The following is an 11,770-nucleotide window of genomic DNA, read 5'->3' on the forward strand; positions in this document are numbered from 1 at the left end:
GGCTTGCGATGAACTCGCATTCGTCAGAGTGCGTACCACGAACTTTAAGACCAAATCACGATAGCATGGATCCCTTGAGACAAAGTCGTTGCATTAGATAGTACGATTACAATCAGCGAGGTTCTCCATACGGACTTGTACCTGCGCAGTACTTCCAGCAACGAGTCAAGTACACTAAGCCAGTCTTCTCCTTCGTCCGATAGCGTTAGACACCTTAAGCCTTGCACCCGTTGTGTCCACCTTGCTGCCACATGGTAACACTCTTAACCTTCATCTGTCCGCCGTCCTTCCACGTAGGCAACCACTGGTTCTTGGCCTCCCAGAAGTCGAGCTTGGCGCGGTGACTCTTGTCAATCCATGGCTTACCGCTCTTGCCATCCTCGAACCAGCCGTTGGTGGAACCGACAGCCAGGTTCATGACGAGGTAGAACTCCTGGTCGAAGGGAGCGGCGTTGCTCTTGGCGTGCTTCCAGGGGTTGTCGAGACGGGTGCCGTTGGCATCGGCCTGGGGGAAGTTTCCGTACTTGAAGAAGGGCTGGTCGAAGTGCGTGTACATGACTTGGAGCAGGCGCGTGTTAATGTAGGTGAAGATGTACTTCTCGCTCCACTGGAAGTGCGGTTAGTACTGACGAGAAGACGACAGAGACATATGAGACTTACCTCAATGCCGAAAGTGTTGTAACCGGCGGCGTATGTAGTGTGTAGCGCCTCGCGCTTGACGTTGTTGCGCCACCAGCCGTTGTGGTTGGAGTCGGGACCAAAGTGCAACGTGCTCGAGACAACGTTCCTGCCACCCTGAGCGTAACTGGGATCGTTGCCGCGAGATTCGGCGATATCGATCTCACCAGAACGAGGCCAAGGGCCATATGCGTTGTCCTTGGGCAACATCCAGATAGCGGGCCATAGCCAATCACCAGATGGCAGCTTGGCGACGACCTCGATACGGCCGTACTTGATTGAAGCGCCGCGCTTGGTGTTGATGCGACCGGACTTGATGGGGTTGATGATGGTGCCGTTGGTCGTGTTGGTGGTGGCAACACAGTCACTCCAGCTGGAACCAGTGCATCCATGGCCACGTAGGTCAAGGGTATAGTTGCTTCCAAGGAACTGCTCCTCCTGGAGAGTCGGCTTAATGATGAGTTCACCGTTCTTGACGAAGACGTTCTCATCCGTGCCAGTAGTCATCTCGAACTGGCCGTTGCTGCATATTCGAGTTAGTCAATGCATGCCAATGATCGAAGCTAACTTACCCGTAGCCACCCAGCTCGACTTCCTTGGTCCAGACGGTCTCGTTCAGTGACTTGAAATCGTCATGGAAGATCTGGCAGTACTTGTGCTTGCCGATGACTCGGAAGCCGTCCCGGATCATGATAGCGGTCACCATCAGGCCAAGACCAAAGCCGACGAGGGGAAGAATCGTTCCCCATTTTTGCCTCGGGTGCGGCTTGTCGAGCCACGGCATCCCGACATCCTCGGGCTTCACGCGTCGTGAACGGAAGTACTGACCTGGCACGGGTCCGTACTTGAAGCCACTGGCGACGGACTCCTTGCCCTGGGAGCTTTGCTTACCCTTGGACTTCGGTGTTTGGGCTGAAGGGCCCCCCTCGGGGGCGTCAGTAATTTTCTCAGAGAGCTCTGAGGGATGCTCCATGATGTGCGGATGGTGAGGTGTTTGAGAGGAGATGGTTATACAGCAGAAGATCTTTTCTTGTATATTAATTTGATCTCGGTTAGTATGAAAATTGCCAAATGCGCACACATCGAAATGCTGTGACCAGTAATTGCTGTTGAAGTGGTTGTGTGGAGCACATGTTCACATGGCGTACCCCTTACTAGACGTTGGCGGACGGTCAGTTCTGATTGTGCAATGGAAAGACCAAGTCCCTTGGTACTGAAGTATCATTTTTGAAAAGCTCCACCGCGAAGGCGAAAAAGCCTCTTCGGCGCCATAAGGTAAGTACGGTGGTTGTCAGCCTAGTGCGAGCACTGTGGAGAGAGTTAACAGCTCAGGGTGTACCGATTGGAAGGACCACTCAAGAAGATAAAGCTCGGTCGCGCGTAGTTGTACCTACCACCGAAAGGATACTTTAGAGATGCCCACTGTTTCACGTGAACGATAAGAAAAGGTAGCACGGGATGCCTTTAAGGTATAGGATAGGTGTTCGCGTTGAGTGGTACGGACCAGCAGAACCGAACCTTTTCGCGATTCCAGCTTATTCGCGCACTCGGCGCCCCAGGAACGCATTCACGCTGGGTGGGTATACATCGCTTAAGACATCCATCTCCACAACGCGCGCTCACATCGCACTCGTATCTATGCGCCCACGGCCAGGCTCAAGTATATGCCCCACACGACGCCCACAGAGCAGCCAAAGACAATCCTCTTGTCTACTGGCACCCACAGGAAGCTGATGAGGCTTATCGCGGGCCAGAATTTGTATCCATCCTTCATCATCGGCCACAGCTTATTCGCGCAGTCGCTCGTGACCACGTCCATGGCGTTGACGCCCGGCTTGCCCTGCGCATTGACATAGGCCATGTAGCTCAGGAACATGAGCGTGTTGACGACGGCGCCGATGGTCTGGTCAAGCAGGAACTTGATAAGGACGTTTGTCTTGCTGAGCGACGTCTTGGTGGGGTCGGGCTTCGAGCCTGGCTTCTCGGACGGTGGGGCGGCGGAGGGCACGTTGGTAGGGAATTGGTCTTCGAGGTAGCCTTGCCAGACTATGTTGGGTGGGGTGCTGAGGACGCTGAAGAGCGCAAACTTGAAGACCGTGGCATAGTTGAGGGTGAAGGGCGTCTGGATACGTGTCAGCTACATGCGCCACGACATGGACGATTGCGCAACAGCACGTACGCTGTCTTTGTAGGATGATATGGCTTGCGCAAGCACGTTTGAAGTTATGCTCAGCACTGCACCCTGCAGGGTCTGCGATACTATCGACATGGTCGCGTTGCGATTGGTTACGAATGTCCACACCAGCGATTGAGCGATTGCAACAGGGTAGGAAACGGTATCGCAGATGTGATTAAGACAGAAGAGGAGGCGAGAGGTATGGAGGGCTATGTGTATCAATGTGGCCAGCACACCAGTGTTTGTCGGCAGTATCAGCAATGTTTCGGCCTGGGCGAGCGCGTCCCGCGCCGCCATGTTTAGTGCTGTGACGTAATCAAAAGTGCAGCTCAACACCGCGATCAGGACCGCCCATCCATAGTACCTTTGAGCTTGTATCTTTCACTTTGCCGCTGACCCGTGTGCTTTTATCTTAATTTGCTAAATTGCACATGAAGAAGATGCAAAGCCGGAGTGAGAAGTAGCGAACCATCTCATGCCTTCCCGTTATTGCGCGACAGTGTTTATCAATTTGTGCTGCCAACTACAAGTGCAGGTGCTCCTGCCTATTGGGATCTCTAGTCTGAACATGTTTTGCACGTGCACGCTTCAACAGACTGATAGCGCGAGGAACTTAACCGAAAGCCGCTCGACAAACACAGAAACTCCTGCCCGGCCCGTTCATGAGACTGACTGCGCAGCACTCTTATGCTAGACCCGCTCATCCGAGCGTGACTTCTATCTCATCCTTCGCCTCGCTCTCCCACACATCCTTCCGAATCCTCCCAAGCGCTTTGCGATATGCGACTCCTTCCACCCGCGTTACCCAGAGTACATTGACGAACTCGTACAGTCCTTTAACCCAGACGCCATCTTGATACCATTCATCAAAGCTCCGCGCATCGATTTCCCAATTCTCCACCGAGCCAGCAGATATCTCGATAAGCTCACACAGCTCGTTTTCAATTCGATCAGGGTCGAAGAGCGCATCCGCGACTTCAGACGGCGAAGGGGTGGTGAAAGCAAAGCTGGGAAGAGCTTTAGACGTATCCCGAGAGCGATGTTTCAGAGTCGGAGTAGACGGTGTCGATGTTTCGTCGCGCGCATGAGAAGGTATGAAGTTGAGTCGGAGACACCCAGCCCACCGACCAGATGTTGTAAGAAGCTGCACGGAAGGACAGCCCGATGTCGTGTTGAGGAATTCCTTGCCCAGCGCGAGGAAGGCGTGTCTCGTGGTGCAGTGTAGGTAGCGAGCATTGATCACAGGTTGCCGGCGGTCTGTCTCGTCGAGGATTGGGATTGGATAGCGAAAGGATGCAGATGGGTCGCATGAATGTCGGACCGCTTGACCATCTTCTCCCAGATTTGCGGATATGGACCACTCTGGGGGTAGACCCTCCCCAGACATGGTGAAGGCTGGCCGCCTAAACTGCGAAGGGATGTTGACTGGATACTTCTCCGATGTCAAAGTCCTCGAGTATGTCCAATGCACACTACTGATAGTCCTCCAGGAAGTATATTGGGGTATCTCTGTTTCAGGTAGGTGCTCAATCTGGTAGTTGGCAGCACTTCTCCAACTTTCAGAGTTGATGATGCCTTCCCATCCTGCCCAAGACCATGACGGTAGAATGGCGTCGCCAGCAGGCAGTCGGCGAGGCTTCCGTCTCTTCAGATATGCCCATGGCTGCCACAACAGCGCGGCATCGAAGCACATCGTCGGCAATCCGGATATGAATCCGCCTGGGAATATGCTACTCAGATGGGCGAGACAACTAACGAAAGCGTCAAGAACATCTTCCGGAAATGTCAAATCTCGTTCATTGAACAGGGTCATGAGACGCGTGTAACGAATCATGTCTGGCCAAGGTGAACTGTTGAGCCCAGCAACAGGCTCGTCCATTCTTGTCGCTGGAAGGTCGGAGGTTGGTTTTCCGGAGTCAGTAGGTAGTGGCGTTGATGAAGTAGAATCCTGGCATTCATGCCAGGAAGCACAGAGACATTCCCAATTGACTGTATTGTTTTGGAAGATGACCCTTCGCGTAGAGAATATGTATTCCTGGAAAGTCCAACCTCGCGAGTACCATTTTGTCTCCATCAGTGACATCGCTTGCTTTGTCATATACTGCGCACCACTCGGTGGCTTTCCGTCCAGTCTCCTGAGCCCTTGTGGTATGGGAGTCTCACTTGGAGTAAGCGTCATTTTCCGGTGTCCATAAAGACTCGAAGCTGCTTCCTCGTTTTGAGCTGCGACCAAGGTAAAAAGCGATCCGGCGTATATCTCTCCCATGGCACTCAGCTGGTGGTGTTTGGTGGCTTCATCGTCTTGAACGATGGCAATTCGATCCACCCATAGATAAGTAAGCCCCAAATCCTTCACCAAATTAATGGCGTCTCGAAGAAGATTCGGCAACGATATGACCCCACTGTACAGTCCGTTGTACTTTTGAAGTGCTGCCAGGTTCGCCATCGTAGCGCAAGCTGAAGTCTCTGCCCCGCCCCAAACATAACTCAAAGCGACGTAACGTGGGTGTTCAGGTGCAACTACCAGACATCCGTTCTCGACATCGATCAAATAGGACGGGAAAGGCGAGTGCATCTGTGAGGTTCTGCTACCATGACATTGTTCCCCGTGTAGTTGACGGCATCGATCTATCCACGTTCGGATAATGTTGACATCCATAGTCCCTTCATCAGGAGCTGGTATACCGATAGCCGTCTTCTCCTTCTTCTTATCTATATAAGGAACAAATGGGACAAGATGAGGAGGCATATCCTCCCATGATACATCGGCGCTGCGAGGCGAAGCCGTACCACGATGCCGTTGCCGGGTTTCTGGGAAATGCACCGCCGAAGAAGCTGTTTGGCGGGCAAGCTCCTCGGCTGTATCGGGAATCCACAACTCCGTTTGGTGATGCAAAGGAGGTATTCCAATCCAGTCTGTGGGAGGGACTAGACCCGCGTCGACATCGGCTTCCTCATCGGTCAGCGCGGGCTCGTCTTCCTGCAATCCAGGCGATGCTGCCGTTGTGTTCATTGTGTGTGACAAGCCTGAAGCTAGGCGATACTCTTGATAGTATTCTGAGTTGACTGGATGTTTACGTTTCGCGATTGTAACCTGGCTGTCTACTAACTCCGACTCTAAACGCTCCTGTCGTTCTATACTGCCGTACCCGAATTCGCTCGATTACACCCTATGGTGGGCGTGTATGATTCTCTCGATCATTCCCAGCCGTGGATATAACAACGTTGGATGTGAAGGATTCTTCAAGTGGTGACGCAAAGTGAGGGGTACAACGCTGGGCGAAAAGGGCGACCAGAAGTGCCTAAAGGACTTGTCGTGTCTGTTCCAGTGGCGAGGAAGATGTTGATGCGCAAGGCTGACAGTACATGTATTGACCGGTCGCGTTTCGAGTCATGGCGCTAGCTTCGGTCTCCGTCAGACTACTCGTGAGCCTGAGGCTCATGTTTGTGTTGCGCGGATTGTCATGGGACGGTGGTGACGTCGCCACTTTCGCGACTGGTCCCGTGTGCTGAGACCGGGGTGTAGGTGGCGTTGTTGTAAGACAGCACCAGACATTATCCGGTGTCACTTCTGGAGGTACTTCCGTTGATCTCCTTCGGCTATCCGGTAGTACGAAGTACTTGAGACCGTCCTCCCACGTGTCTCTAGAAGTGTTCCGTAGGAGGCCACTCCTTGCACTGGGTAAATTGGAAGATTGCACTCTCAGGCCATTGGATCCTCTCGGTAGAAGTCCGCCATACCCTCTTTCACGGCTTTACGGAGTTGCGCACCCGCTCTGCCCAATTCTCCACCACCTTTGGTAGCTTGCTCCAATCCTGCGACGATTGCAGCCTCGGCTCGGTCTCGGAATAATCGTTGTCGATCTTCGCGGTCTTCATACATCTCTGCTTCCTCATCTCTTGCAGCGCCAAACAAGTTGAGATGTGCATAAACGTTTGATCGCTCAAAAAGAACATGATGCTGAGTATGCCAAAGTGGGAAGTTGCTGTCGCTGATGTCGACAGGTGCTATTGTCTGCCTGTGGGAGAGTCCCGCGCGGAGGAAGGAAGTCAGGGCGTTCATTTGCTTGACTTGCATCTTCGTATCAGCTTTTCCGTACGATCTGGCAGTTGACCATTTGCTTGACGCTTCGCTCTGCCAACCGAGTAGACTGAGGAAGCATTTGAGCATCTTCACCCAACCTCCAGCACAGCTGACGACCTCGTCGCCTGCAACGGCAAGCAACCATTCCAATACGTCAAGGCCGAACAAACGAATTTCCGTTGCTAAATGCGTCATGGCAGCTCTTGTATGGAGTAACAGTTGGTCGGCGTGACTAGCAATGTCGAGTGGCGGCAAGCTTTGCAGTAGCTTCAGTAGCTGCTGACGAACGCTATTGGATCCATCCAGAATGAGCTTTTGTGCCACAGGAATGATGACAGACGAAGGCTGCGGCAATGGCACTGTAGGCGGATTGTTTGCGATGGCTGATGTCAAGAAGGCTAAGGATTCTCTTCGCTGTGTGTCTGCCTTGTGATTAAGCAAGCCCAAATAATGTGCGCATTGTGCTTCTAAAGATGGGGCACTTGTGGAAAGTGCTTGCTGCTTGAGAGATATCGCTGTGATACGTTAGTTGAAAGAGAGAAATATGATTAGGTAGACCTTACATTTCGCACGGAAGCTCGTATCTGTGCCGTTTGCTGCCTTGGGTCTCGCCTTTCCAACCTTTAGTTTTGCTTTCTGGTTCCGTTAGTATTGCGGTTCGGGATATGCAATTTTGGTCGTTTTTACTTGAAAGTCCTTCTTCTTATTCTCCTTCTTCTTCTTTGAGCTGTTGGTCATGGCGACGGACTAGAGTAGTTTTGGCGGTTCGCTTAGTAGAGTCGTGATTTCGTAGGACTTTACTGTTGCGCGCAATGTCGAGAGAGTGAACGATATTATGCGCGTCAATGAGCGAACGACGCGTTCTCTGCTGATGAACGGAAAATTGAGGATCCACAGATGCCGCTAACACCGAAGGGGCCTGAGTTATGGACTCTTGGCAGGGTCCAGCCGCGGTCCTGTACGCCGATGTCATCAGCGCGCTGTAAACCGCGACTGCATCTCTTATTCTTCTGGCACACATCACAAACCATGGCCCAGAACGCAGTATGTATCTTATTGCGCTTTCAAATGTTGCTTACTTATATGCGCGCAGCCAGACGAGACACTTTCGCTACTCACGCGACTGAGCCAAAAGCCCGGCGTTCAGAGCACCCTCATACTGTCGCGCGAGAACGGCACAATAATACGCACTTCTGGTCTTATATCCAACAGCTCTTCGGCGAACCCAAATAGTACTCTGCCAGCCTCTGGGGAAGCTGCGTCGGACAACTACTCGAACGGCAGGAAAGAAAGCGGGATACACAGCGCTGAGGATGTCGCCAGCATGGTCTGGGCGTTCCTGACGGCAGCGGGGACCCTTGTGGACGAGCTGGACAAGGAAGACGAGGTCAAACTTCTTCGGCTGCGAACAAGGAAGAATGAACTGGTCATTGTACCAGGTATGTCACTCACGCACTCGATGGCGGGGTTTTTGCTAACGACTCAAGATCCCAAATTCATTCTCGTCGCTATACACGATACTCCTCCAGCATAAGCCATATAACGAACTCATCGCATACGTGTCTCCTTTCTCGCAAGCGTCACGATACCCACCCGTTCTATTTGAATACACCCAAGATCCATCACCAATGAGACTCGCTAATTTCGACTGCGTTCACGTCGACGCCGTCCTTGAACCATCGCTCTACATAGACCTTAGCAACGCTACCGATCATAAAATCAAGATATGCAGAGGCTGGAAATACTCACGGGCTTCATCGATCTCGATGTCATTGCCGCTCATCTGCCGCTTGCGCATCTTCCCGTCCTCTGCGAATGTCCAGTCTTCTAGGCCATAGCATCGCTTCCACTTCATGCCATCGTGGGCATCTTGGAACTCATACCAGAACTGAACCGCGATCTTGTCATCTGAAAAGGCAAAGAGTTCTTTGCGCAGCCGGTAGCTCTTTTCCTTTTCCCACTTCTTCGTCAAGAAGTCTTCAATGTCTGCCGTACCAGCGAGGAAGGACGATCGGTTGCGCCAAACACTGTCGGGTGTGTAGGCTTGTGCTATCACCTTGGGGTTTCTGGCACAGTTTAGTAACGATGAGAGCTAGTCATGACACCACGCACTGGCCGTTCCAGAGGTCTTGAGCCTTCTTGACCTTAGCGTGAGCGGTTTCTTGAGTAAAGGGTGGTGCGAGAGACATGGTCAAATTGCCAAAGCGGATATTACGGGATTAATCGTGTAGAAGGTCAATGTGATCGTTCAAATACAGAACGTTCTCGTCATGAATCATGATCCAAGAAATGCCGTTGGATGCCTCGTATCGGCACTTCGGCATGTGCTTACACGCAGACTCATCAGATGAAGCTCAGCCTATCTGCGACAGATGTTGTGAAATCTGACTGGGTTTGAAACTACATTTGATAACCTTCAAGAGAGGGATTGGATCTACGGCTTAATGCGTGTGATAACAGCTGTTGAGAAGGTTCGAGAAACTTGAAAAGCAAAGATGACGATCACCTGAATGTTCCACAACAACGAAAAGCCGACATACAGTAAATCCGCGTCAATAATTCAGCTGTTAGGATTCAGGAAGCTCGTAGCAGATGGGCCTTTTGACTAAGCTCCTCTACCTCATCGCATCGACTCTGTGCGATTCTGCTACGGTTCCTTTGGCACCTCTCCTCTAGCTGCTCATTCAGGTACACGCTCACTCGCCGCTCTAATAGGCCAAAAAGATTTGTCAAAGAAACCCTGCAGCGTTGCAAATGCGCTGGCTGGGTACCTGGCGTCATAAGCCTCGGCCGGCATATGCCCCACTATGATCTCGAAGCTTCAAGCTTGGGAAGCCGGGCGGGTACCCCTCCAGCTAGCATAACTAATCGGCGTCCGACACAACAAGTCACTTTCTCTCACTTTGCTCAATTCCTTTACACGCATCTACAATTTACTTAACATTTTCTACCAATACACCAAATAATCATCATGGCTCCTCTACAAGTTGGCGACAAGCTCCCCGAGGGCGTCAAGTTCGAGTAAGTACCTTCGCATCGAGCTCCGCTCACCACCGAAGCTCTTAGAATACACGTTGACATTGTACCTTCTCTCATGTAGATGGGCGCCCATCACCGACGCCGACCCCACCGCCTGCGGCCGTCCCCAAGAATATGATGCCAGCAAGGAGTGGGCAGACAAGAAGGTCGTCCTCTTCTCCGTTCCCGGTGCCTTCACCCCAGGATGCCAGGCCTACCATCTCCCTCCCTACATCGCAAAGGCCAAGGAGTTCAAGGACAAGGGTGTTGATGTCATTGCTACCATTGCGAGCAACGACGCCTGGGTTATGAACGCATGGGGCAAGGTCAACGGCGTCAAGGGCGACGAGGTCCTCTTCCTCAGCGACACCAAGACCTTCTTCTCCAAGGAACACGGTTGGCCTGCGGGCATGGGCGACCGCAACGGTCGCTGGGCTATGGTCTTCGACCATGGCAAGGTCATCTATGCCGAGAACGAGAAGAGCCCTGGTGAGGTCTCGGTAAGTTTCACATCGCTCTGAAACTTGAGGTGCTCGTTGCTAATCCTACAGGTCTCCGGTGCCGACGCTGTCCTGGCCAAGTTGTGAGCGCTGGTCAACTGTGAGCTTGATCTCTAGAAATTTCGGCGAACAGCACTGCGGCTGGCTGGCAATATGTAGATGAAATATCTAAATGAGAATAATGACAGTATGAGAAGTGCCATGAACGTGACGTTTTCCTTCCACGTCAGTTGTCTGCGTAGTATCTGCGTTTATGTTCGAGCGATCGGCGGTGTACGTCAAGCGTGGAATGGATTCGAAGTTTGTCTTTGTATTGAATGCTGGTCGAATGCTCAGCTTGCATAGTAACTTTTCCACACAGCGCTCGTTCGTGGGCAAAGATTCCAGGCCTGATATTTGTTTGTTCTAGCTTCGTCTGCCCAAGTATTCGTAGTGAGCCAATATATACAAACGCCGGCATTGTAACACGCTCAATCAAACTAGACTCTGTCAGTACCCGTGTACGTATGTAGGTGTGGGGTATGCATACCGGAGTAAGGAAAGACTCGGCCACGAAACGTGCTCTTGCGTTCAACTGGTAATGTGTCAGCTCTGGTGCTCGAACAGGGAAACTCGGCTGTCTTACGAAGAGCTTCATTTCTGAGATCTCCTTGTCCACCTCTTCCATGAACTGGATGATGAAGTCGACGAGCTTGTGCTTCAGCATCTCCTCGGTGTGGAAGTTGGTGATCAGGAACGAGATGTCGTAGCCCTTGACCGGCTTCCTCCGCATAATGTAGAAGGACTCGGCTCTTTGCGTCAAGAACCGTGTGAACTTGTGGACCAGGATGTGTTCAATCTCATCTGCCTGCTTGATCTTGATGCTTATGCGCACACTGTTGATGCTGGGCTCGATGTATACGCGTTCATGCTCGTTTCTCGATACGGTAAGCGGGTTCAGGATGACTTCAGGCGAACTGGCGGCTTCGATCTCGGGAACATTGTGGCGCTCGGAGGCCTGGGACGCAAAGTTGGAGAGGGAGAGGGCGGCTGTGAGCGACGAGCGCACGCACTGGAGGTACGGGCGGAGTGATTGCGACTGAGGGTGTCAGTATGAGCACATGATTAGACCACGGCAGTAAGAGGTAACTGTACCATTGCGGATAGAGCTCAGCAGCAGCTCTATGTTGGAATGGTAGGGCTGCCGTCGGGGGAGAGCGGGCTATGACATGCCAGTACGGCGAGTTGGCGGTGCCTGCAGCTGGTCGCGCTAGTGGGGTAGCAGCTCCGGGCGGCGGTCAGCTTGGCGCGGCCCTCCTTCCTCATGCTTCCATT

The 11,770-nt window shown here is 52.3% G+C and overlaps 7 protein-coding genes across 7 annotated transcripts; 2 read left to right on the forward strand and 5 right to left on the reverse strand.

Moving 5' to 3' along the window:
- Positions 1-214: 214 nt before the first annotated feature.
- Positions 215-1,651, reverse strand: J4E87_001647 (uncharacterized protein; the record flags this gene model as incomplete). Its single annotated transcript, XM_049373288.1, has 3 exons — positions 215-607; positions 661-1,201; positions 1,251-1,651. 3 exons carry the CDS (start codon positions 1,649-1,651, stop codon positions 215-217), a joined length of 1,335 nt encoding a protein of 444 aa, XP_049236658.1.
- A 663-nt stretch (positions 1,652-2,314) lies between these two features.
- Positions 2,315-2,947, reverse strand: J4E87_001648 (uncharacterized protein; the record flags this gene model as incomplete). The annotated part of the gene is made up of 2 exons (XM_049373289.1): positions 2,315-2,800; positions 2,858-2,947. 2 exons carry the CDS (start codon positions 2,945-2,947, stop codon positions 2,315-2,317), a joined length of 576 nt encoding a protein of 191 aa, XP_049236659.1.
- Positions 2,948-6,557: 3,610 nt separating this feature from the next.
- On the reverse strand, positions 6,558-7,676 carry J4E87_001649 (uncharacterized protein; the record flags this gene model as incomplete). Its single annotated transcript, XM_049373290.1, has 3 exons — positions 6,558-7,453; positions 7,502-7,574; positions 7,626-7,676. 3 exons carry the CDS (start codon positions 7,674-7,676, stop codon positions 6,558-6,560), a joined length of 1,020 nt encoding a protein of 339 aa, XP_049236660.1.
- Positions 7,677-7,967: 291 nt separating this feature from the next.
- Positions 7,968-8,472, forward strand: J4E87_001650 (uncharacterized protein; the record flags this gene model as incomplete). The annotated part of the gene is made up of 3 exons (XM_049373291.1): positions 7,968-7,982; positions 8,032-8,377; positions 8,426-8,472. The coding sequence occupies 3 exons, from the start codon at positions 7,968-7,970 to the stop codon at positions 8,470-8,472; spliced, it is 408 nt and encodes a 135-aa protein (XP_049236661.1).
- An 88-nt stretch (positions 8,473-8,560) lies between these two features.
- J4E87_001651 (uncharacterized protein) lies at positions 8,561-9,127 on the reverse strand (the record flags this gene model as incomplete). The annotated part of the gene is made up of 3 exons (XM_049373292.1): positions 8,561-8,622; positions 8,688-9,004; positions 9,051-9,127. 3 exons carry the CDS (start codon positions 9,125-9,127, stop codon positions 8,561-8,563), a joined length of 456 nt encoding a protein of 151 aa, XP_049236662.1.
- Positions 9,128-9,909: 782 nt separating this feature from the next.
- J4E87_001652 (uncharacterized protein) lies at positions 9,910-10,543 on the forward strand (the record flags this gene model as incomplete). The annotated part of the gene is made up of 3 exons (XM_049373293.1): positions 9,910-9,959; positions 10,039-10,456; positions 10,508-10,543. 3 exons carry the CDS (start codon positions 9,910-9,912, stop codon positions 10,541-10,543), a joined length of 504 nt encoding a protein of 167 aa, XP_049236663.1.
- Positions 10,544-10,926: 383 nt separating this feature from the next.
- Positions 10,927-11,593, reverse strand: ARPC4 (Actin- protein 2/3 complex subunit 4; the record flags this gene model as incomplete). The annotated part of the gene is made up of 4 exons (XM_049373294.1): positions 10,927-10,935; positions 10,986-11,030; positions 11,082-11,534; positions 11,591-11,593. 4 exons carry the CDS (start codon positions 11,591-11,593, stop codon positions 10,927-10,929), a joined length of 510 nt encoding a protein of 169 aa, XP_049236664.1.
- Between the last annotated feature and the right edge of the window lie 177 nt (positions 11,594-11,770).

This window comes from Alternaria ethzedia (genome assembly GCF_023757985.1).
Source record: "Alternaria ethzedia strain BMP 0044 chromosome Unknown scaffold_3, whole genome shotgun sequence".
Taxonomy (NCBI): Eukaryota; Fungi; Ascomycota; class Dothideomycetes; order Pleosporales; family Pleosporaceae; genus Alternaria; species Alternaria ethzedia.